At 37.0% G+C, this 27468-nt stretch overlaps 1 protein-coding gene across 8 annotated transcripts in view; it reads right to left on the bottom strand.

The window, feature by feature from the left end:
- DOP1A (DOP1 leucine zipper like protein A) overlaps window positions 1-27468 on the bottom strand; it is a 104265-nt gene that overhangs the window by 61667 nt on the left and 15130 nt on the right. For all 8 annotated transcript variants that reach the window (XM_026506994.4, XM_044387087.3, XM_044387090.3 and 5 more), the window contains 2 exons: window positions 8885-9075; window positions 5064-5245 (listed from right to left, as the gene is read on the bottom strand). In XM_026506994.4, coding sequence (XP_026362779.2) covers window positions 5064-5245; window positions 8885-9022 — 320 coding nt within the window. In that variant the 5' untranslated portion in view covers window positions 9023-9075. The remainder of the gene's footprint in view (window positions 1-5063; window positions 5246-8884; window positions 9076-27468) is intronic.

Raw genomic sequence — 27468 nt, 5'->3', positions numbered from 1 at the left:
GATTCCTAGACTTTCAGGAATTAGCCTCAGCCCTTTCCTGGAGGAGACTGTCTTCTAATTAGACCAGGTTAGGCCCCCTATTTTGTGTTCTCATAGCATCCAATACTTATTCGAGTAAGTAATTCTGTACTTACTGAGTAATTCTAATAGGTCATTCTGTAAATATCAGAAAGCAAGGGACCATATCTTTTTGTTTACGTATCTTGAGGTTCTAGCACCAAGTCCTCTTGCATGTAAGTGCTTAACAAATACATTAAGAATCTCTTGCTCCTAGTTTATATAGTAAATAGAGGTCATCAAGAGAGAACTCCCTCAGTTTCCCACTTTTCTGCCTCCAATTTTAGGTAGTCTGATCTAAATTCTTACAGCTGAAGCTTCCTCAAAGCTACCTTCCCCATAAATGCCAGGGCCCAAGGCCAGCTTTTGCCAGGGTCCTGCTTCATCCATTTTCCTTTTTTCCCCTATAACTTCTCTCTCTCTTTTTAAGACTTTATTTTTTAAGTAATCTCTATACCCAACATGGGGCTCAAACTTACAACCCTGAGATCAAGAGGGGCGTGCTCTACCAACTGAGCCAACTAGCCAACAGTTTCTTAAAGTAAAATTGTGTTACTGAAGAGCTGAAAAAGTTGCAGGCATGAGTTATAAAAGTCTTGCAATAAGAAAATCTACTACCTCTGAAACTAGTAATAAACGATATGTTAACTAAATTGAATTTAAATAAAAGATTTTTTAAAATGAAAGGAAAATCTATCAGTTATTAGAGAATTACATGCAACACTGATTGAGAAATTCTTTTTAAGTGCTGTTCTTTGGAATGCAGTACTTATTACTATTAAAAATAACCTGCTACTGAGTTTAGATAGTGTTTTTTTTTTAAAGCTTTTTTTTTTTTTTAAGATTTTATTTATTTATTCGACAGAGATAGAGACAGTCAGCAAGAGAGGGAACACAAGCAGGGGGAGTGGGAGAGGAAGAAGCAGACTCATAGTGGAGGAGCCTGATGTGGGGCTCGATCCCACAATGCTGGGATCACGCCCTGAGCCGAAGGCAGACGCTTAACCTCTGTGCCACCCAGGCGCCCCTAGACAGTGTTTTTTAAGACATCCATACAGAATTTAAAGACAAAACATATATGCACAGGTAAAGCGGACCAGCAAAGCTAAAAGTTGGTTTTTATTTTTTTAAATATTTATTTATTTTAGGGTTGCCTGGGTGGCTCAGTTGGTTAAAGCATCTGCCTTCGGCTCAGGTCATGATCCCAGGGTTCCGGAATCAAGCCCCGCATGGGGTTCCCTGCTCAGAGGGGAACCTGCTTCTCCCGCTCCCTCTGCTGCTCCCCCTGCTTGTGCTCTCTCACTCTCACTCACTCTCTCTCAAATAAATAAAATCTTCAAAAAAAAAAAAAAAGATTGATTCATTTTAGAAAGAGAGCATGAGCAGGAGGAGATAAGAGAGGGGGAGAGAAGCAGACTCCCCACTGAGTGGGGAGCCCGATGTGGGGCTCGATCACAGGACCCCAAGATCATGACGTGAGCCAAAATCAAGAGTTGAACGCCTAACCCACTGAACCACCCAGGTGCCCCAAGTTTGTATTTTTATTTTTTATTTTTTTTCAAAGATTTTATTTATTTGAGAGAGAGACAGCAGGAGTGGGGAAGAGACAAGCAGACTCTGCACTGAGCATGGAGCCAGACGTGGAGCTCCATTTCACGACCCTGCGATCATGACTTGAGCTGAAATCAAGAGTGGGTTGCTTAACCAACTAAGCCACCGTAGTGCCCCTAAAAGCTTGTTTTTAAAAAGACTAACAAAATTGATAAAGCCATGACAAGATTGATTAAAGGAAAAAATAAGGTCTGAGGTACCAACATCAAGAGTGAAAGAGGAAAAGTGGATATGCATATCACAAAGAATGAAACGAGACCCCTACCTTATGTCACACACAAAAGTTAACTTGAAATGGAGTAGAGACTTAAATATAAGGCCAGAAACCATAAAACTCTTAGAAGGAAATTATAGGGGGAAAGCTCCTTGACATTGGTCTTGGCACTGATTTTTTAGGTATGAAACCTAAAGCACAAGCAACAAAAACAAAAATAAACAACTGAGACTATATCCAACTAAAAAGCTACTGCACAGAAAAAGATGATCAATAAAATGAAAAGGTAATCTATGGAATGAGAGAAAATATTTGCAAACCGCATATCTAATAAAAATTAATATAAGTTAATAAAAATTAATATAAGGGACTCGTGATGTAATAGCAAAAACCCTCAAATAATCCAATTAAAAAATGGACAAACAGACATTTTTCCAAAGAAGATATTAGAATGGCCAATAAGTACATGAAAAGGTGCTCAACATCATTAATCACCAGGGAAATACAAATCAAAAACACAATGGGGTATCTCATCTCACAACTGTTAGAAGGGCTATTATGAAAAAGACAAAGGATGACAAATGCTGGCAAGGATGTGGAGAAGAGAACCCTTGTATGCTGTTGGAGGGAATGCAAACCGGTACAGCAATTATGGAGAACAGTATGGAGATCCTTCAAAAAATTAAAAATAGAACTATAATACGATCCAGAAATCCCACTTCTGGATATATATCTGAAGGAAATGAAATCATGACCTTGAAGAGATATCTGCACTCCCATGTTCACTGCTGCATTATTTACAATAGCCAAGACATGGAAACAACTTGTATCCACTGACAGATGAACACATAAATTGTCACACATGCTTGCGCTTATGCATGGATGTGTACACACACACACACACACACACTCTCGCTCTCTCTCTGAATGGAGTATTATTTGGTCATTAAAAAAAAAAAGAAATCTTGCCATTTGTGACAATATGGATGGACCTCGAGGATAGCATTATGCTAAGTGAAGTAAGTAAGCCAGAGAAAAACAAACATTATATGATCTCGTTTAAATGTGGAATCTAAGAAAACCAAATGCATAAAGACAGAAGAGAATGGTGGTTGCCTGGGGTGGGTGGGGAGGAGAAGTCGGTGAAGGTGGTCAAAGGTACAAACTTCCAGTTACAAGATAAGTAAGTTCTGGGGACATAACGTAGAGGATGGTGACTACAGTTAACAATACTGTACTTGAAAGTTGCTAAGAGAGTAGACCTTAAAAGTTCTCATCATAACAAATCATAACTGAGGTTACTATGGATGTGTTAACTAAAATTATGGTATTCATTTCACAGTATATACATATATAAGTATGTTATACACCTTAAACTTATACAATGTTATGTCACTTACATTTCAATAAGGATGAGAAAAAATTTCACACATATATGAAAAAAGAGAGAATTAGTGATCCAGAAGTTAGGTAAGAGGAAACTATCCAGAATGCAACAAAGACAGACAAGAGGTTTGAACACAAGGAGGAGAGGATAAGAGATGGGGCAGCTAGAATGAGAAGATCTAACACATGCTTACACATAGTTCCAAAAAGGGGAGAGAGAATAGATGGAGTGAAGGCAATTTGAAGAGATTCAGAATCGATGAAAGTCACTGATTCACAGATTTAAAAATCCCAATGAATCCCAACCAGGATAAATAAAAAGATACCTCCCTCTAAATACATCACAGTAAAACTACAGGGTACTAATGACAAAAGTGTAGAAGAAAGGCTCTTACAGAGAGGGTAACTAGGCAAGTCTTCTCTGAGGATTTGATAATCAGAGAAGTGGATTACAGCATTACAGGGTGAGGGAAACAAGCAAAAAATGAGGGAGAGTAAACAGAGATCTTTGTCACAGAATGGAGTAAATTGGGTGAAAAGTGTTAGGAGCTGGACGTAATCGAGATAGGCAGGGACAAAGTATATAAAACTTAAGAAGCCATAGTAAGAACTTTGAATTTTAAGTAACAGGAAGAAGTCAGTGGAGGTTCTTAGCAGGAGAATGACATCTATTTAATGTATCAAAAAGTTTAATCTGGTACTGTGTGGAGAGAAGGGCATAAAAGGATAAGAACAAGATTGTTTGTGTTAGGAGGCCAGTGACTTTGGAGCAGATGCTGCCAGTGAGGGTGGAAAGTGGATGTTCTGGAACATCTATCCGAACAATGGCTAACATTTATTGAGCACTTCCCACATGCTGCATCGTTCTAAGTACTTTATACATATTTACATTTCTAATTCTATTAACAATCCTGTGAAACTGGTAATCTTCTTTTTTGCAAACGAGAATACACACAGAGAGGTGAAGAAAATGACCCAAGATCACAGAGCTGGTGAGCGGTAAAGGCAAACCATTTCGATTCCAAAGCTTCTGCTCTTTACTGCTATGAAACAAAACTCTTAGTGACAGAACGCACATGGGAGGAAGAAGAATATGGGCAAGGAAAACAAGATACTCAGTGTAACCCTTGGATTTCAGGCTTGTGCAAGCGGATGGACAACAGTGCCATTCACTGAACTCTAGTGCACTTGCACAAGGCTTGGTTTCTAGAAAATGAGGTCGGAAGGAGGTGAGCATCAGCTGCTTTTATAGAACCACACAGAGATGGTGAGTAAGCCAGAGATTTAAAGCAGAAGCCAACACTGGTGATACCAAACTGGGCGTTTGCACCGAAAGGATAACCACGGGTGTGGATACGCTCACCTAACAAAAGAATATAAAGTGAAAATGTAAGACTAAGCAAGCTTTAAGAACCACATGAAGACTGAGAAAGTAAATGCACAATATAAGCCAATACAAAAAGACTATTTCAGGTAGAGAATGGTCAACTACATTGAAAGCTGCTGAGAGATAAAGGTATCTTATTTTCTTCTCAGTGTAGTCCTCATGTTTAAAAAGGCAGAGAGTAGTGTAGCCCCCACAATTTTAAACAAAAACTTTTCATAAATGACATAGAAGAAGAAAAAGATCTTACATTAAGGAATATCCTAAATTTTTCTGAAGCACTTATATACTTGACATTGATATCCAAAAACTTCCATTAAGGAGTTTTCAATATTTTAGCTTTTACTGCACAAGACATAAAACAGTTAAAAGTATTTTTTATTTATACATAAATAATAAAAGTATTCTTACCTGTATAAAAAAAGATCTTTGGCAAGTCTCTTAGGTCCAATGATTTTGAAGATAATTTCGTATGTTTCAAGTGCCTTTCGATGAACTCCCCCTGGTAATGCTGGATGTAGGCACTGAGCTAGGCGCTTGCCTATGGTCAGCTTTTTGGGCACTACCTGGTACTTTGCATTATTTTGTAAAACCTTGAAGAAAACATTTTAATTCAGTTGAGAAAAACAAAAACATTATATCTTTTATTTCTATTTTCTAGTACAGAATTATCAAAAATCTTTATAGGACTTCTTTACCCCCTAAAAAATTATAAAGGATGCCAAACAACTCTTGTCTTAGTTACATCTATCAGTATATGCCACATTTAAAATTAAAACTGAGGATGCAAAAAAATTATTTTGTTAAAAAAACCCACTACATGTTAACAGAAATTTTTTATTAAAAAAATCACAATATTTTGCCAACAAATTTATTCAGAAGAGAGGAAATGATTTAATTATGTAGATTTTTGTAAATCTTTAATGTCAGTTATCCTTCAATCTATTTTTGATACACTGTTTGAAAGATATGAAGGAAAGTGGATATCAACATAAATATTTAGTTGGAAGAGGGACAACCCTTGCTTTGGTATATCATATGACAGCAGGAATTCTAATGCTTAAAAGAATCTACTTAAGATTATAATTACCTATTTGTTTTTACTAACTTAATTTCCTAAGTGGACCAAATACAACTGTATTTATTCAAACATAACATTTTTTTTTAAAGATTTTATTTATTTATTCGACAGAGATAGAGACAGTCAGCGAGAGAGGGAACACAAGCAGGGGGAGTGGGAGAGGAAGAAGCAGGCTCATAGTGGAGGAGCCTGATGTGGGGCTCGATCCCATAACGCCAGGATCATGCCCTGAGCCGAAGGCGGACACTTAACTGCTGTGCCACCCAGGCGCCCCAAACATAACATTTCTTTAGAGATAATGGTCAGGGTAGAATTTTAGAAGATTCTATTTTACAAACTACCCAAAAAAGATTAGTTATTTAAGTAACAAAAAGAACTTATAAGTTCTTCAAAGTATTATAGTAAAGTACTGATAGAACATTGCAGAATAAACACTCCAAATGAAAACAATATAATATGCCAGAATTGGGATTTAGAAGAAATATAAAAGAAGCCATTATTTTACAAAATAAAGAACTTAAGTTAAAAGGTATAAAATGACCTGCCAAAGGCAAGTACAGTAGAAAAGTCAGGACTAGATCTCCCAGTTTATAACAAACGTGAAGGCTCTGAGGTCTACTTAGATATACCATTTTCAATGTTCTTCCCACTACAAGCTTTTAATTCAGTCTTAAATTGAATGTAATGAATGTAAATAAAATTAAATCTATAAATGTAAAGTAAATTAAGGGCAAAGGACCAGTAAGAATACAGCTATGAGGGGCGCCTGGGTGGCACAGCGGTTAAGCGTCTGCCTTCGGCTCAGGGCGTGATCCCGGCGTTATGGGATCGAGCCCCACATCAGGCTCCTCCGCTATGAGCCTGCTTCTTCCTCTCCCACTCCCCCTGCTTGTGTTCCCTCTCTCGCTGTCTCTATCTCTGTCAAATAAATAAATAAAAAATCTTAAAAAAAAAAAAAAGAATACAGCTACGAAAAATAGTTTTCAACTAGCTGCTTCTTTTTCCAAAATATTAATTTGAATTTTAAACTCAGCAGACAAGGGTCAATATTTACATATTTTTAATTATTTTTTTAGTAATCTCCACACCCAACGTGGGGTTCAAACTCAAGACCCTGAGGTCAAGAGTCTCGTGCTCTTCCAACTGAGCCAGTCAGGCACCCCAATATTTACATATATTTTAAGGAAAAGTATAATTACCTCTGGAGAAAATTTAATGATTTATAACACAAAATGTTTTAATAAAAAAATTCTATTAATTCCAAATAAAATTTAATAAGTAAAATATAGCACCATTTTCTAAAAGTATTTCCGAATTGAAAAACATGTATAAATGAGGTGAAAATTTAGTATATTAATAATAAAATTTTATATTAAAACATATATTTAGACTATCATCAACAAATCTGTATTATATATAGTACATATAATCCTTGCCTGTTTCTCAACTTAAAGTAAGTTTTTCAATGACTTGCATATCCTACTTTGTATTATCTGGATACAGTAAAATGCTTTCATAAATACTGATTAAATATATAAAAAACTACTTATGTACTCAATTATGTATATTAATTTCTGCAATTTAATAAATGGCTTTTAAACATAGTTCCTAGTAAGTTTTCAGAAAGAGACTCTTCAGAACAAAAAAGAACCTAACTACTTTTAAGCATATTCATACTTTTGAATGCAATTTCTTGAGGCTACTATAAAAAAAAATCTGGGAATTTATCAAACCGCAAGTGATAAATGTTAGAAGTTAACAGGTCAAACAGAAGTTTGTGCATCCAATTTTAAGATAAATCCTTGCACATTAAAAATGAAAGGGTTTTTTTTTTTTGAAGATACAATAGTAATTATCCATAGTATGTATGAGTTGAACAGTAGTGTCCTTGGAACATATTTTATTTATTTATTCTCTTAAAGGTTTTATTTATTTATTTGACAAAGAGAGCCAACGAGAGAGGGAACACAAGCAGGGGCAGTGGGAGAGGAAGAAGCAGGCTCCCAGCGGAGGAGCCCGATGTGGGGTTCGATGCGGGGCTCAATCCCAGGACCCCGGGATCATGCCCTGAGCCGAAGACAGACGGTTAATGACTGAGCCACCCAGGTGCCCCCTTGGAACGTATTTTAAGACAATTTCTTTACTAATAATTGTACGCTCAGCTGTTTGATGTTAAAACTTACTTGGAGAGCTCTCATTTCCTATCTTCTTCTCCACTCCATTTAATATTTAAAAGCATGCCAATTCAATAACAACTGCTAAAAAAAACCCCATCCCCCCCAAAATCCCCAAAATCAAAACTATAGGTGTGAGGTGAGAAAAGTTTGATCTAAGTTAAGAAACAAAAAAAACAGCGTTAAAATTTAAAGCTATGAGTTGATCCATAATGCCCCATAACGGGATTAAAACCAGACATGTTAAGAGGAAACACGTGAGGTGAACCTCCAAGGCCTAAGTGACTACTCGTCACTTTTGTAAAAAATACTGACTATATCTAAGAAACGCCTGGATACAAAATTTTCCTTACTGCTACATAACATTTGTAAAGGACAGAGAAGTTACTACATTTTTTAAAAATAATATTGTTTTATTATATTATGTCACCATACAGTACATCCCTAGTTTTTGATGTAAAGTTCCATGATTCATTACTTACGTATAACACCCAGTGCACCATGCAATACGTGCCCTCCTTAATACCCATCACCAGCCTATCCCATTCCCCCCACCCCCCTCCCCTCTGAAGCCCTCAGTTTGTTTCCCAGAACTTCTCTTTCTGGAAAACAAAGAGAAGTTACTACACTCTACATGCAGTTTTTAATCTTGCTGTCAGGAACTGCAGAACCATATCTGATGATTAATTATAGAAATTTGTTAGCCCTTGGAGTTAGCATATTTGCTTCCTACTCTTGTGTTTTTAACAGCAATGATGGAATAACTATATTTTTCAAGTATTGTTGTTCTGGCCACAAAAATATGCCTTGCTATACAGGTAGGCAACTCATGAAGTAAAATAGCAGTACCAAAAGTAATTCTGGGCTTTTGTTATGTTTTTACAATTCTTTACTTCAGCCTTTAGAGAAAGCCAGTAAGTACAAATTCAGATTTCTGATTTTTACTTCTTTTTATGAAATGGATAAAATGGACATACCTTATTAAGTTTTCCAAGTGCTGATATCAAATCTGCCCATTCACTGGAATATTCAAAATTCTTTAGAGCTTTGTCAATTGCAGCTACATAGTTTCTGTATTTGGAGTCACTCAGTAATTCTAGCTCTTCTGTGTTCATCCTCCCACAGCGTCCCACTAGAGACCAGTTCCAAAGTCAGGTAAAATCATTACCTATAAAAAAGTTTGCAGAAGGAACCAAAGTTACAAAGTAAAGTATTAAAACAGGCTCATATGCTCTTGTTATAAAACTATTGGCTAACTTTAAAATGTTTCTTGAGTTAGAAGTGGTCAAAACTGGTCAGCTAGTATACAGAGTCATGAAGAACTCAAAGACTGCTTCATAGTCATCCATATGCTTCTTCCTAGAAACTGGAAATTGGCTGTGAGAATGAAGGGATAGAAAAAAATAGGAAATATTTTGGTACTTAGTTTAGAAATCATGCTATTTTTCTTTTATTTTCTGATATAACATTTGTGATGGACATACTCCTCTGCTTTGCTTTGATGCTAAGATATACTAAGAGTGGTTGGATAGGACAAATCAAGGACATGTAGAAAAAAAAACAGGAAAAAATATTAATTATTTAGAGATCATCTCATTTTATTAGGCAATAAACGAGCACATAGGATAAAGGAACATCAGTTTTTTTGGAATTAGACCTTACTTTTAATAAAAAAGACAAATACATGTGGTAGTTTAAAACATGTTCACAAAGTCTTTGATATTAATTTTAAAAAGTGGTTCCAAATCCTACAGCTGGATTTGGTGAGTCAGTTCTGACAAAAATAGCCAAGGCAGAAGTGACAATGTGTACTGGCTAAGACTAGGTCATAAAAGCATTTTGGCTTCCTCCCTGACCCTCTCTAAGATCATTAGGTCTGGGAAAACCAGTTGCCACGTAATGAGAACACTTAAAGGAGCCCTATGGAGAGGTTCCGTTGTAAGGACTGTTTTCTGCCAACAGCCATTTTAGAAGTGAGTGAGCCATTTTAGAAGCGGATCTTCCATTTCCAAGCAAGCCTTGATTTGATGGCAGTACCAACAAACTAACTGTAACTTCATGAGAGATCCTGAGCCGAACCTACATAACTAAGTCTCAAATTCATGACCTACAGTAATCTTGCTGATTTAGGCCCTTGACTTGGGGGATAAATTTGTTATACAGCACTAGATAACCAACAGAGTAGTAATTAGGATTTAACTTAGGCTTGACTTAAAACCCAATGTGGCTTTTCCTCCACTTTTTTGGTATCCTATTGGACTTTCAACTAACTCTGTACCTTTCTTTAAAGCTAGGTTCATGGATGTGGAGGAGGGTCTAAGAATGGGACTCAGAGGATGCCAACATGATTAAATGAAAGGTAAAAATAGTCTCGTCAACAAATGGTTTTAGGATAACTGGAAAACCACATGTAAAATAACGAAGGTGACTCCTTCCTCATATCTACACAAAAATCAACTCAAAATGGATAATAGATCTAAACACAACAGCTATAAAAGTCTTAGAATACAGGAGTAAGTTTTTGTGTCCTAACGCCAGGCAGTCTTAGAAATAACACTAAAGAAGACAGGACAAGCAGTAACAAAAAATAAAGAAATCGGACTTTATCAAAATGAAAAACCTTTCTTCTTCAAAGGATATCATCAAGAAAGTAAAAACGGGGACTTCTGGGGAAGACTGCAGAGTGGGAGGACTCTAAGCTCACCTTGTTCCACAGATACAACTAGATAATAGCCATATCAGTGTAAATAACTCAAAAAAATGACCTGAAGACTGGCAGAACAAACTCTCCACAGCTAAGTGTAGAAAAGAGGCCATATCAGAGAAGGTATGCAGGGTGGTGATAGACTTGAGAGCTAAATGGATCCATGGGACTCTCCTTGGGAGGGAGGAACACCCCAGGTGTGAGAGAGGAGAGAAACAGACTCACTTCAGGGAGCCTACATGGGGTAGATGAATCACCATAATATTTGGCTTTTAAAACCAGAGGCGCCAAATTTTGTGAATTCTTACAATCAGCGAGGCTTTAAACCTGGTCCGTTAAAAATCAGGAAGCTTGAGAGAGAACAGGGAGGGTAAGAGGAAACTGAGCCCCCAGCCTTAAAGAGACAGCACAACAACGAGCCCAATGACATACAGCATAGAAGCAGCAGCTTGAAAAAAGCCTGGGTATCTGGGAGGGAGATTTGCTTACTAATCTCAAAGTATGTGCTGGAGGGGCAGGGATCTTTGGGAGACTTCCCCAGGAACGAAGAAGCTGGAAGGCACCACTGCTCTCCCTAACCACCCCCCCCAAACACAAAGACACGTGCGGGAACCAGTGGGGTACCAACACTCACTACCTAACTTGCTAATAGTGCCTCCCACCCACCCGTTCTCCTGCAGACACACCCCAACCAGCCAGATCTCTACTCCAGATCTTCTCCCACAGCAGACCCAGGCAAACCTTGCTAATACCACCTGACCCTCCCGCACATGCCTCTGTGGATCAGTCCTCCAACCCATGGGCCTCTGTCCCCAGCAGCTGCAGGTCTCCTTCTGCTGCTGCCAGCCTTTCTGACACCACACACCCTGCCCTCCTGTTCTCCTACAGCTCTGTGCTACCATATCTCTGGCAAACATTTGGTCTGACTCAAGTTAAGCCCAAGGTGGCCCCAGAAAGGCTCACTAACAACAAAAGGATCAAACCTGCCCACAACAGGCAGAGAGCCATTGCTGATGAATGGACAGAAGGCAAAAGCAGCTCAGTCACAACAGCAGGGCACATGCAACACACACAGGAGACACCCTGAAGCACCAGGCTCTGGTCAACAGAGAACAATGCACTACCAGGCACTACAGACCCTCTACACAGGCCACTACTTTCAAGAGCAGGAGATGCAGCTGACTTTCCTACCATATAAAACAGACACAGAGTTAGACAAAATGAGACAGAGGAATATATCCCAAATTAAAGAACAGGATAAAATCAGTGAGAACTAAACCGAAGAGAGGTAAGTAATATGTCTGATAAAGAATTTAAAGTAACGGCCATATAGATACTCACTGGACTATTAAGAGTGGAGGACCTCATGAGACCCTTAACAGAGAGACAGAAAACATAAAGAACCAATTAGAGATGAAGAACTCAATAACGGAAATTAAAAATACACTAGATGGAATAAATAGTAGACTAAAAGAAGCAGAAGAACAGATCAGTGACCTAGAGTAATAGAAAGCACTCAAGCTGAGCAGGAGAGACAAAAAGAAATAATAAAAAATGAGAATAAACTTAGGTAACTCAGCGACACCATGAAGCATAATAACATGTGCATTATAAGGATCCCAAAAGGAGAAGAGAGGAAACAGCAGCAGAAAATGTATCTGAAGAAGAGCGAGCTGAAAACTTCCTGAATCTGGGGAAGGAAACAGAAATTGAGATCCAGGAGTCACAGAGAATCCCCAACAAAATCAACCCAAGGAGGTCCACACCAAGACACAAAGTAATTAAAGTGGCAAAAAGTAGTGACTTTAAAAGGGGATTTTAAAAGCAGCAAGAGAAGTGAAAACAGTTACATGAAGGGAAATCCCACTGGGCTATCAGCTGATTTTTTAGCAGAAATTTTGTAGGCCACAAGACAATGAGCATGATATATTCAAAGTGCTGAAAGAAAAAAACTGCAGCCAGCAATATTCTATCCAGCAAGGCCATCACTTAGAAGGAGAAATGAAGAGTTTCCCAGACAAACAAAAGTTAAAGGAATTCATAACCACTAAACCAGCCCCTAGAAGAAATATTAAAGGGGACTCACTGAGTGAAAAAGAAAGACCATAAACAGGAATAAGTAGGAAACATAAAAGCCGTAAAAATAAGTAGATCAATAAATATCAGTCAAGGGATTCACAAAATAAAAGGATGTAAAATACAACACCATATACGTAAAACATGAGGGTGAGAGGAGTAAGGAATGATTGGTTCAACCTTATGTGATCATCAACTTAATATAGACTGATACATGCATAAGATGTTATATACAAACCGTTATACAAACCTAACAGTAACCACAAATCAGGAATTGGTAATAGATATGCAAAAAATAAAGGAAAAGGAATCCAAGTACATCACTACAGAAAGCCAACAAATCATGAGAAAAAAGAACTACAGAGAACAACAAAAAGAACCACAGAACAAGTAACAAAACAGCAGTAAGTACATACTATCACTAATTACTTTGAAAATAAACAGACTAAACACTCCAATAAATAGGTGACAGAATGGGTAAAAAAGTAACACCCATCTATACACTGCCTACAAGAGACTCATTTCAGACCTAAAGACACATGCAGATTGAAAGTGACAGGATGAAAAAGCATTTATCATGTGAATCGAAATGAAAAGAAAGCCGGTAAAAATACTTACATCAGGCAAAATAGACTTTGAACAAAGACTTTAACAAAGAGATAAATAAAAACACTATATAGTCATAAAAGGAATAATCCAGGGGTGCCTGGATGGCTCTGTCAGTTAAGCATCTGCCTTCAGCACAGGTCATGATCCCAGGGTTCTGGGATCGAGCCCCAGATGAGCTCCCTGCTCAGTGAGGAGCCTACTACTCCATCTTCCTCTGCCTGCTCCGCTGCCTGCTTGTGTGCATGAGCACACTCTCTCTGTCAAATAAATAAACAAAATCTTTAAAAAAAGTAGTAATCCAACAAGAAGATATAACAATTGTAAATATTTATGTACCCAACACGGGAGCACCCAAATAAATAAAACAGCTAATAACAAACATAAAGGAAGTAGCTGATAGTAATACGATAACAGTAGGGAACTTTAATACCCCATTTACATAAATAGAGAGGTCACCCAAAAAGGAAATCAACAAGGAAACAATGGTTTTGAAGGACACACTGGAGAAGATGGATCTAATGGATATATTCAGAACATTCTTTTGCAAAGAAGACATGGCCAACAGACCCATGAAAAAGATATTCAACACCAATAATCATTAGGGAAATGCAAAGATAAACCACAATGAGATATCACCTTATTCCTGTCAGAATGGCTAAAATCAAAAAGACAAAAAATAACAAATGTTAATAAGAATGTGGAGAGAAAGGAACCCGCATGCACTATTGGTGGGAATGCAAACTGATGTAGACACTGTGGAAGACAATACAGAGGTTCCTCAAAAAATTAAAAATAGGATTACCATATGATCCACTAGTGGGAATTTACCCAAAGAAAATGAAAACACTATTTTGAAAAGATACATGCAACTCCTATGTTTATTCCAGCATTATTTATAATAGCCAAGACACGGAAGCAACCCATGTCCACTGATAGATGAATGAGTAAAAGATGTGGTATATGTATCCACAATGGAATATTACTCAGCCATAAAAAAATTAGATAGTGCCATCTGCAACAACATGGATGGACCTAGAGGGTATGATGCTGACTTAAAAAAGTCAGACAGTGAAGACAATCACCATGATTTTGCTCATATGTGGAATTTAAGAAACAAATGGACAAAGAGAAAAAGAGACTTAAAAAACCCCAAGCTCTTAAATACAGAGAACAAAATGGTAGTTACATGAGGGGAAGTCTGTTGGGGTATATGGGAAATAAATAAAGAGGATTAAGACTACACGTATCTTGATGAGCACCAAGTAATATAAGAAATTTTTGGATTCTTATAGTGTACACTCGAAACTAACACTGTATGTTAATTATACAATAAATAAAATTGATTGTAAGGATGGTCATAGGACGTACTAAGAAGTACTGAATTACACACTTTAAATAAGTGAACTGTATGGTAGGTGAATTATATCTCGGTGAAGTTATGTGTGTGTATTCCTACATTTTTTTCTATATAAGGGATCTTAGGGAATCTGTGAATTACCTAAAATTACGTGCAAAATTTACCTCTTACATGTTATTGGGGAGATAGTCTACTACATTTATAATATTCTCAAAAATGCTTTATAACAAAATCCTCAAAAAGGTTAAGAGTCACTACTCTAGAGAATATAACCTATATTAGTAATACATTTGCCCTGAAAAAAAAAAAGGTAAAAATCTATGTATTTATTAAATCAAAATTTTCTTGGTTAAGGCTGTGACAAAAGGAATGATACAAACTTCCCAATTCTCTACCTCAATTCTTTTATCCATAAAAATAAAAACAGACAAATTCCCAAATCCCATTTCAGAGAGATTATCTTAAACACAGAGGCACTTGACTTATTATTCACTTCAGTACACCATGTGCCAAGTACTACGTCTGGGTGCTGAATAAAGAGAATATTCCTGAACCTCATGATACTTTCATTCCCTATTGGGAGGGATAGGCTCTTAAAATAATGCAAAATTTATGCAGGGAAAAAAAACATACTTCAATGCTATCCCTTCATACTCTGGACTCTCACAGTAACAAAACAAAGCAGTATTTTTACGTATTGTGAGAAATCCAAGATGAATAAGAACTTAAAAGATAAATGAATCAAAACTAATCTTAACTATCTTCCCTTCCAACACTGATTTGTTTCATTAAGAACTGGCTATGCAATTACCCTGTTAGGAAGAAGTCTTTGAAAGGAGGAGCTATATTTCATACATATTTGTATGTAGCACAGCATTAACTTACAATAGTCAAGCTCAAGCTGGATGCAGACACAATATTGTAAGTATAAGAGCTAAGACTGGGACTAAGGTAAAAATTCTGTAAGCTGTTTTATCATCAATCTATGGCTTCTAAAATTTTTAAAAACCACATTTAAACATAAGCATAAACACATACAGCAACATATACTTCAGATACTCTTCATTTTAAATCTGCCATTTTAAATGGCACTCTTCATTTTAAAATCTATTTTGTCTACTGTAAGTACTGCTGCCCTGGCCTTTTCACTTCCAATTTGCAGTTCCTTCCACCCCTTCACTTTTTAGTCCGTATGTCTTTAGGTCTGAGGTGAGTCTTCTGTAGGCAGCACAGAGATGGGTCTTGGTTTGTTTTGTTTTTGTTTTTTTTTAATCCATTCAGTCACTCTAGGTCTTTCTATCGTAGCATTTAGTATATTTACACTTAAATTAATTACTGATACATATGTACTTGTTGCCATTTTGTTAACTGCTTTTTGGTTGTTTTTGTAGTTTTTCCCTGTTCTTCTCTTACTCTCCTCCCTTGTGATTTGAGGGCTCACTTTAGTGTTATACGATTGCTTTCTCCTTCTTGTGTTTATCTGTTGTAGGTTTTTGACTTGTGGTTACCATTAGGCTCATATAGAACGTCTTATGCAGATAGCAGTCCATATTAAGTCAATGGTTGCTTACGTTTGAACACATTCTAAAACACTAAATTTTTACCCCCATTTTATAATGTCATATTTTATGCCTTTTCATTTTGTGTATCCCTTGACTGATATTTCTAGATATAACTGATTTTACTATTGTGTTTTCACTTCCATACTGGCTTTATAAGTGATTTATTACCTTTCTACATGTTTGCTTTTACCTATGACATTTTTCTTATTTTCTTTTAATTGTGGTCTTTTCTCTCCAGTTAAAGAATTCCCTTTAACGTTTCTTGAAGACTGGCTTAGTGGTGATGAACTTTTTTAACTTTTGTCTGGGAAACTAGCTCTCCTTCAATTCTGAATAATAACCTTACCGAGTAGAGTATTCCTGGTTGTACATTTTTTCCTTTCAGCACTTTATATCATGCCACTCCCTTCTGGCCTTCAAAGTGTCTGCTAAAAATCAACTGATAGCCTTATGGGGTTTCCATTGTTTGTAAGTGCTTTTTCTTGCTCCTTTTTAAAATTTTCTCTTTATCATTACTTTCTGCCATTTTAATTACTATGTGTTTTGCTGTGGACCTCCTTGGGTTAATCTTATTAGGGGTTCTCTGCATTTCCTGGATCTGGATGTATGTTTCCTTCCTCAGATTAGGGGAGCTTTTAGCTATTATTTCTTCCAATAAGTTTTTTGCCTCCTTCTCTCTCTCTCTTTTAATAAATAAAGCAAATGTGAGCAGACATAAAGGGAGAAATTGACAGTAATACAATACTATAGGGGACTTTTAACCTATTTACATCAAAGGACAAATCATCTGACAGAATATCCACAAAGAAACAGTGGCTCTGAATGATACATTAAACCAGATGGACCTAACATATACAGAATATTCCATCCAAAAAGAGCAGAATACACACTGTTTTCAAGTGCACATGGAACATTCTTCAGGATACATCACATGTTGGGTCACAAAACAAGTCTCAATAAATTTAAGAACACTGAAATAACACCAAGTGTATTTTCTGCCCACAACAGTATGAAACTAGAAAACAATTACAAGAACAAATCTGGAAAGAACACAAATACATGGACACTAAAAAACATGCTACTAAACAATGATGGAATCCACCAAGAAATCAAAGAGAAAATTAAAAAATTCATGGAGACAAATGAAAAGGAAAACACAATGGTCCAACATCTCTGGGATGCAGCAAAAGAAAGCAGTTCTAAGAGGGAAGGTTATGGGGACACACAACTACATCAAAAAACAAGAGGGTTACCTGGCTGGCTCACTCAGTGGAATGTGCGACTCTTGATCTTGGGGTTTTGAATTTGAGCCCCACATTGGGTATGGCGATTATTTTCAAAAAATAAAATCTTAAAAAAACAAAAAAGAAAAATCTCAAATATAACAACCTAATCTTACACCTAGAAAAGCTAGAAAAAGAACAAAGCCCAAAGGTAGTAGAAACCAAAAACACATACAGATGGCCAACAGACACGAGAAGATGCTCAATATCAAAGTCATCAGGGTAACGCAAATCAAAATCACAATGAGGTGTCACTTTACTGTCAGAATGGCTAAAATAAAAAAAGGCAAGAAATAACAAGTGCTAGCAAGAATGCAGAGAAAAAGAAACCTTCATGCACTGTTAGTGAGAATGCAAATTGGGCAGCCAGTGTGGAAAACAAAATGGAGGCTCCTCGAAAGATTAAAAACATAAACACCATATGACCCAGTAACTGCACTACTGGAATTTACACAAAGAAAACGGAAACACTAATTTGAAAAGATATATACACCTCTAGTTTATTGCAACACTATTTACAATAGCCAAGATATGAAAGCACAAGTGCCATGGATAAATGAACAGATAAAGAAGATATGGTATACAGGTACAATGGAATATTTCTCAGCCATAAAAAAGAATGAGATCCTGCTCTTGGTGATAACACAGATGAAAACTAGATGCTAAATGAAGTCAGTCAGAGAAAGACAAATACCATATAATTCCATTTATATGCTGAATCTAAAAAATTAACAAATGAACAAACAGGCAAACAAACCAGACTCTTTAACAGAGAACAACTGGTGATTGTCAGAGGGGAAGTGGGTGGCCATGTAGGTGAAACAGATAAAGGGGATTAAGAAGTACAAACTTCCAGTTACAAAATAAATAAATCATAAAGATAAAACATACAGCACAGGAAGCATGGTCAGTAATATGGTAATAATGTTGTATGGCAAGCACTGAGTAACGTACAGAATTGCAGAATCAATAGTTGTACACCTGACGGACCAGGTCGAAGGTGGCGGAGGAGTAAGAGACCTACATTTCGTCTGGTCCCAGGAATTCAGCTAGTTACCAAACCATTCTGAACGCCTATGAACTCAACAGGAGATAGAAGAAAAGAACAGCAGCAACTCTATGAACAGAAAAACGCAGGATGTACAAAGAAGTGAATCTGAGGCGACATACGGGAAGAAGGACTGAGGGGGGAGGGAGCCGCCATCAGCCGGCTACGGGCTACCGGCAAGTGATAGAGCCACAGAGCACAAAATTGGAACTTTTAGAAGTCCGCTCCAGTGAGGGAAGTTGCTCCAGTGGCTAAGCAAGGGCGGCGGCGGGGGGGGGGGGGGGGGGGGGGGGGGGTTGGAACCCTCGCTGGGACGGTGCGGTCTCAGGACTCTCGGGGTTACAGAAAGACTGGGGGTGCATACGTGTGGCAGAGCTCCCAGGTATCAAAGCAGGGAAGCCAGCTGCAAAGAGTGAGCCCAGGAGTGGGCGCTCAGCTCGGGGTTTCCATAAAACGTGATCTGCGGCACCGTCGGGCCACTGCTCTTCGAGCAGGGGCCCAATAAGCAGCAAAACTGGGGAGACTCCCCTTCCTCCCCAGGAAGGAACGGAGTGGGAGCCCGCCGCAGGAACCTGCTGGGTTTGGAGACTACAAACAGGGCTGTGTGCCAGACAGAAACGCTTGGTCACAGGCCCAGTGAGCACAGAGTGCGGACAGAGACCAGGGAGACAGGAGTGATGGATTTTCTCTGAGGGCTCACTAAGGAGTGGGGCCGTGAGCTCTCGGCTCCTCCGGGGCCAGAGAACGGGAAGCCACCATTTTCATTCTCGTCCTCTAAAGCTGTGCGGAAAGCCTTCAGGAAACAAAAGATACAGAGAGCAAACTTGAGCTGATTACTCAGCCTGGCCCCTGGCAAGGGTGGTGCAGTTCCACCTGGGGCAAGGACATCTTCGAATCAACGCAACAGGCCTCTTGGCCGAAGATCAGCAAGAACATCCAGCTAAGACCAAATTTACCGATCAATGAGAACTGCAGAACTCCAGTGCTACGGGAATACAGCACATAGAATTCATGGCTTTTTTTTTTTTTTAACCATGATTCTTTAGTCTTTCAAAATTAATTTTTCAATTTTTTCTTTTTATAAAATTTTTATTTTTAACCAACTTATCAATTCCTTTTTAAAAATCTTTAATTTTCATTTTTACAGTCATATTCTATCCCTTCATTGTATTTAACCTTGTTTGTATATATATAAGTTTTTCTTTCTTTATAATTTTGGGATGCAGATTCTTCTAACAGACCAAAATATACCCTAAATCTAGTGTACGGTTTTGTTCTGTTCACTCGCCTGATCACATTCTTTTTCCTTTAAATTTTTGTTCTTTTTTCAACCAACTTCTTATCAATTCCTTTTTTAAAATCTTTTTTAATTTTTACAGTCATATTCCATCCCTTCACTGTATTTACCTTTATTTTTGTAAATATAAAAGTTTTTCTTTCTTTAAAATTTTGGGAGGCAGTTTCTTCTAACAGATCAGAATACACCCAAAATCTAATGTGTGGCTCTGTTCTATTCACCAGCCTGATCATTCTCTCCCCCCCCCCCCGCCCCCCCACCAGTTTCAGGTCTCTTCTGATTTGTTTAGTGTACATTTTTCCGGGGTCTTTGTTACCCTTTTAGCATTTTGTTCTCCAGTTCATCTATTCTTCTCTGGACAGAATGACAAAACGGAAAAACTCACCTCAAAAAAAAAAGAACAAGAGGCAGTACCACTGCGAGGGACCTAAATCAACATGGACATTAGTCAGATGTCGGAACTAGAGTTCAGAATAACGATTATAAAGGTACTAGCTGGGCTTGAAAAAAGCATAGAAGATACTAGAGAATCCCTTCCTGAAGAAATAAAATCTAACCAAGCTGAAATCTAAAAAGGCTATTAATGAGATGCAATAAAAAATGGAGGCTCTAACTGCTATGATAAATGAGGCAGAAGAGAGAATGATATAGACAGCTGAATGATGGAGAATGAAGAAGCTGAGAAAAAGAGAGATAAACAACTACTGGGTCATGAGGGGAGAATTCGAGAGGTAAGTGATACCATAAAGCGAAACATTATTAGAATAATTGGGACCCCAGAAGAAGAAGAAAGAGAGAGGGGGGCAGAAGGTATATTGGAGCAAATTATAGCAGAGAACTTCCCTAATTTGGGGAAGGAAACAGGCATCAAAATCCAAGAGGCACAGAGAACCCCCCCCTTAAAATAGTTGTACACCTGAAACTAATATTGTCAATTAAATTTCAATAAAAATAAAGAAATAAGCCAATATAAATTAAAGATCATTGTAAAGGCAAACTAGAAGGCCAAAAAGATCTTTATATTTCTCTTTAGTGATTTTTACTTCCTAAAAGAAAAATAGGGGTGCCTGGCTGGCTCAGCTGGTTGACCATGTGACTTTAATATTAGGGTTGTTAGTTCAAGCTCCACATTGGGTGTGGAGCCTACTTTTAGAAAAATTTTAAAAATAAAATATATATTAATTATTTAAAAAATGCATTAAATAAAATGCAAGCAATTGAAAATAAACAGGTGGATATATTTGCCAAAGAATAACAATGTGGATTAACATGATCATCTATTTTATTGTTAATGCATATTAAGATCATATAGCATATGTGTCTTGGTATTCTCTATTTTTCACCAACATTTTCCACATTAGTTCTTATGTAATCATAACTCCTAATGGTTTCATTAAGTGGATATATTATACTTAAACTCTTCAAAAAAAAAAAAAGACTGACATACTGAACAATTAAAGCCATAAACTCTGATAACTGATAAAATACTTAAATATTAACACATGGTGACATATAAGGAATGAAGGTTAGAATGAACACAAACTAAATCTAAATCCTTTCTGGTTCTGCTTCTGAGAAATTATACAAGAAAGAATTGTAAAACCAAAATAAGTTCAGGGAAAAAAAGTCAATCTGACTGGATATTCTGAAAGCGTATAAAATAACTTAATTCTAATCAATAAACCTAAGAATAGTGGTAGATAGAGAAAGCGCATGTATAATTTTTTACTGACAAGGCCTTTTTTCCCCTTAGCAATATTTCCAGCAATATTTCTTATCAATATATTCATAAGATATAACACATCATTTTCAAGATAAGATATATAGTATCTGTGCATGGGGAAATTTAACCTAAAAATCAATTTAGTAATTTCTATAAATGGAAGTATGTTAATTGTAATCAGAGTAATAATATAATTGTGAGGCAATATTAACCTCAATTGACATATTCTTCAGACATACTTTTTAAATTTGGTATAAAACACTAAAATGACCAACTAAGTTTGTGGGGTTTAGAACTCTTATGTATTTGCAGCTAAGAAAGTTGACTCAGATAAGAAATTTGATTTTTTTTTTATTTAGCGAAAAATTACCTAAATATTTAAATGTAACCAAAAAGAGTTCATATAGTATAGACATGTAGAACATTAAAAGCAAAATCTTATGCAAACAGCTGAAAAATGAGAAAGGACATTTTGTACAAGTTTCATCAGCAGGGAGCTATGGTACTTTTTTTGTGTGAAAAGATGGTCAGATCCTGGGACTAGAAATTAGGTTATGCTCCCTCAATGACCTTTAATGAAAATAAAATTACTCATCACATATCAGAAGAGAAGTCTAGGGATGTATCCTTTTTTATTTTTTCATCCAATATATAATAAATGCAAATTCCAGCTCTCAGGTATTTTTTCCCCATATTTTATTTTAAAGTGGCTTATATCAGTACTTCTTAAAGTGTGGTGAAGAACCAGTTTTCCCCCAATCCACCGCTTACTGATAGAAATCATTCACAGAGGCACCTGGGTGGCTCAGACAGTTGAGCATCCGACTCTTGATTTTGGCTCAGGTCATCATTTCAGGGTCCTGAGATCGAGTCTTGTATTGGGCTCTGAGCTCAGGAGTCTGCTTGAGTTTCTCTCCCTCTGCCCCTCCCCCACAATTGCACTTGCTGTCTCTCAAACAAATCTTAAAAAAAAAAACAACAACACACAAAACACGTCTAATGCTTACTTTCATCTGTGTTTATCTCATGTGTCCTTAACAAAGAATTTGTGAACGGCCCACAAATCACACTTCGAGCACCACTGGCTTAGATCATAATGCAAATAAAGCATTTCCCATAGTGGATCAAGGAAACTTTCTACACTGCCTCTTCTCCAGAAATGTAGTCAACGGGTGGCAAACAATGCACATGTCCAATAACACAACAGTGTTTTATAGAACACCCCAGCCCGCAAAAACACAGACAGTAGAGGGCAGGGTCTCAAAACACGGGAGTTAAAGTCAAGACAGCTGGGAATCCAAATCCTAGTTTTAAAGCTGTATGACCTTGGGTAAATGTCAAAGTTCAGTTTCCTCATCTGTAAAACAAGATGATAATACCTAGCTCAATGGCTGTCAAAATTAAAGAACATATTAAACCTACCACAGCGCCTAACACATAGAAAATGCTCTAAAAAGCTACTGCCACCGTTAGCACCAATAAATGCAAAAACAGTACTAGGAAGCAAGTATGCTAATTCTAAGGACTAATAAACTGTAATTAAGAACCAGATATCACACAACTTAGTAAAGGTAGTAAAATAGAAAATTGAAGACTCTCACTAAATTATATCCAATTGTCTCGTGAATGCAAATTAAAATTTGTCATTGCCAAATGTGTGGGGTTTTTTTGTTTTTTTGTTTTTTTTTTACTATTAACCTGTACATATTTAACATACCTAAGGAGTTCTGACTAATGTATACACCCATAAAACCATCACAACAAACAAGATTCCTTATCAGAGTTGATATAGAACATCTGCATCACTATAAACAAGAAACCAAGCAATTCTACCCTTCTAGCAAAGGAGCTTTTTGTTTGTTTGAAATTAAAACAAAAAACCCAAAACCTATTTCCTGGTAGATACAATAATATAACTAGGAAACTTGAAAATGTAAATAAAAATCAAATAAAAAGAAAAATTGTGATTTTTTTCTCAAAGTGATGCAAGTAAAGTCAAAATGGCATTTATGATTTTCTTTCAGTATGAAATTGTTGAATCACACTATGCTGTATACCTGAAACTAATACAACATTGTAACCAAAAAAGTTATGCTTGTTAAAAATTTTTTTTTCTTTCTGGAGCTGTTAATAAACAGGTTTTCTGACTTAATCTATAATCATATCCCTTGACAATTTAGCTGTTCTTTCAAACTTATAACTCACATAAATTGGATCTGAATTGTCATAAAGCATGATTTAGTGTAGTGTTTTCATCTCATTCAAATATAAAAATGAAACAAAGTAGCTATTAAAAAAGGCATAGATTTCTCTCGGCAAATTAGGCCCTATGAAAATTATGAGGGTTTTCGTTATCTTAAAGGGTGAAAAGGCAAAATTTAAGAAAGAAAACATTCCAACAGACCATCTAAATTAAAAAAAAAAAATTTGTTTAAATGGTTATAAAAAATGAGTAGAACTAATTTCAGAAAATAACCACACAAAGATACTTTGGCTGATCTGCTTATTGCTACTACCTGAGCTCCCTGCTTCCCTCTCTCCTTTGCCAATGAAAATTCAGGGGAGGGCTGAAGAGACAAAGGAATATTCAGTATTAGCCAATTCTACATATGTATCTAGGAACTTTCCAAGAGTTTTATCACATTCCAAGTATGTAAATAAATAAATAATTTAAAGTACCATGCAATTCAGGGAGAAAAAACTCTTGTTGATTTATGAATGAAAAAGTTCTTTAAAAAATGCTATATATAAATATATATAGTACACTCTTTCCAAACTTCGACTAAATGAAAAATTATCATTCAGTTACTGTTACCATTTAACAAATGAATATGACAATTATTAATAAATCTATTTCATTTTGGTCAAAAGTTCTGGGTTTCAAATATTGACACACTAATAATCTTTAGCAAATAATTTCTTTAATCAACTCATAAATCCAGATAACTGGAAACTTCCCGGGAGGGCTAACAATATGGATAAAAGAAAACACCCACCAGGTATTTCACAAATAGGTTATGGTACCCACCAGAACCTTGATGTTCTGTATTTCCCCTCATCTGACCCAATCTCAAACCTTCAAAACTTATACACTCTAAGAAACTCCAAATGTGTGATCAACAGATCTTCAGCTTTTCTCCGCACATCTGGCTGCCTTCTGGTCCTAACTACCTTCTCAGGATAAGACCTCTGATAGAGCAGAGATAGCAACATCTTATGCTGTGGCTACAAAATGCCGGGAACTAATTAAATGGTTTGTGTTATTTTAATCAATTTAATCCTATTTGAGCCTATAAAGTACTCATTATTATTGTCCACATTTACAGATAAAGAGACGGAGGTACAGAAATAGTATGCGATACATTTAATAAGCAGAAGTGCCAGGGAACAGAAACAGTCTGGCTTAGAGTTCTAACTCTTTGGGTGGCAGAGAGAAAGAGAGAATCTCAAGATTTGACTCCCTGCTGAGTGCAGAGCCTGATGCGGGGTTGATCTCACCACCCTGAGATCATGACCTGAGCCAAAACCAAGAGTCAGACATCAATCAACTAAGCCACCCAGGCGCCCCCACTACTCTTCAGTCTCATGGAGGCTTTTTTCCTTTTATACCCATTCTATTTCATGGCCAGTGAATGAAGTGTCTTCCTTACTCTCTTGATACTTACCTGGCAAAATCCCAGTCTGGGTTGCACTTGATTATGTGCTTTTTCCATGCCTGAACCTAAGCAACTGAACATTGCTGGAGAAAAATCATACAACCATAGGCTGGCTGACCGCATTTTAAATTGAGAAACAAACCTCGAACAGGCATTCAACATTGTTCTAATCCACGGTTTCCTTAGTAAATTTACTTGCCTGACACAAGTATTTCATACCTTGTCTTCTTTTCAAAACTCTAATACCACCTCCCTCCATTGTTGCTAAAGACCAAACTTCAATTTAATTAAGAAAACAGAAGCAAATCCTAAAACCCAGCAATTGCGCTACTAGGTATTGACCCCAAAGATAGAAATGTAGTGATCCGAAGGGGCACCTGCACCCCAATGTTTATAGCAGCAATGTCCACATAGCCAAACTATGGAAAGAGCCCAGATGCCCATCATCAGATGAGTGGATAAAGATATGGTACATACATACAATGTAATACTACTCAGCAATCAAAAAAAAAAAAAAATCTTGCCATTTGCAATGACATGGATGGAACTAGAGGGTATTATGCTAAGTGAAATAAGTCAATCAGAGAAAGACAATTATCATATGATTTCACTCATGTGGGATTAAAGAAACAAAACAGAGGATCATAGGGGAAGGGAGGGAAAAACAAAACAAGACAAAATCAGAGAGGGAGATAAACAGAAGAGACTCTTAATCACAGGAAACAAACTTAGGGTTGCTGGAGGGGAGGGGGATAGGAAGATGGGGTAACTGGGTGATGGATATTAAGGAGGGCATGTGATGTAATGAGCACTGGGTATTATATAAGACTGATGAATCACAGATCTGTATCCCTGAAACAAATAATACATTATATGTTAATTACTTGAATTTAAATTAAAAAGAAATTCTAGCACACCAATTCAGTAAGATATTCAACCATTAAAAGTAAGTGAAGATCATGTAAGAACAAGGAAAAAGAAGCAAAAGAATGCTTGTATTCTCTCCAACAATCTGCAAACCTATCTCCACTTACACCCATAGTCTTTACTTTCCTCCCTGTTATGAAGAACAAAGGACCCTCCTCCATCAAAGACCTATCCTTTTGCTCTTTTTGGATCCCATCTCCTCTTGCTTTCTCAAGGATTTTCCTCAAGCGCCTTATTGGTTCACTCTTCTTCAGGAAGTTTCTCTTCCTGTACAGGATCATTCTTCGTCAGACAAAGCCCTGGAATCTCCCATAGTGAGAAACTAAAATTCATAGCTTCCTCTTGACTCTCACTGACTTTCTGGATACCAACCCATTTTTCTGTTTCCTTTCTTTACAAAACTTTCTGAAATATTTTTCTATACTATTTCATTTCCTCATCTCCTCTTCACTCTTGGGCCCACTCAAAAATGCCTTATGACACTTTCCCTCGAAGGAAACCACACAAGTAAGGGTCACCAGTATACTGCATTAGCCAAAGCCAATGGTCATTTCTCCAGCCCCTCATCTTAACCAACCTCTCAGCAGTATTCAGTACTTGGTTCTTGGCTTCCAGGACTCTTCATTCTCAAGGTATGTTCTGACTTCTCTAGCCAGTCTTTTTTAGCCTATGTCAGCTCTTCTTCTCTATTCAGATCTTATTATTTTGTAAATGCTGATGTACTTCAAGGCTCAATCAGCAACTCTCATCTCTTCTCCCAAGTTATCTCCTGTAGTCCTATAGCTTCAAATAGCATTTGTTAATGAATATATCCTAAATGTCTAAACCACCACTTTTCCTTTTCTATTATTCTGGTTAGAGTCCACTGCATCACCAAATCCTGCTTCTACTCTTAAACCATTATAATCCATTCTCCACAGAGAAGCCAGAGATCTTTTAAAATCATATTATGTCATTATGGGAATATCTAAACCTAAATACACCAACATTTTTTGTATTGTAGGGCATTTTGCATTTGCTATTCTATGTATCAAAGGCTCTTAGGTCAACTCTTTGTGTGTGATAAATTCCTTCCTATCCTCCCTCAGAAAAGCCTTTTCTGAACAGTCAATGTCAAGTGGCCCACGCCAAGCCCACAATCTTAACATCTACTCTAGAGTATCACATTATTTCCTTTCTAGCACTTCAGTTTGAAATTTCCCATTATTTGCATGTTTCCTATCTACCTTCCCTTAATGGAATGCAAATGCCATGAGGTCAGAAGCCAATGTCCAATAATGGACTTGTTCATTCTCCAATCGGTGGACCCATAAAGTGGC

The sequence above is a fragment of the Ursus arctos genome, unplaced genomic scaffold, assembly GCF_023065955.2.
Source record: "Ursus arctos isolate Adak ecotype North America unplaced genomic scaffold, UrsArc2.0 scaffold_29, whole genome shotgun sequence".
Classification (NCBI taxonomy): Eukaryota; Metazoa; Chordata; class Mammalia; order Carnivora; family Ursidae; genus Ursus; species Ursus arctos.
The sequence above is the reverse complement of the archived record's forward strand: the minus strand, read 5'-3'. Positions and strand labels throughout refer to the sequence as shown.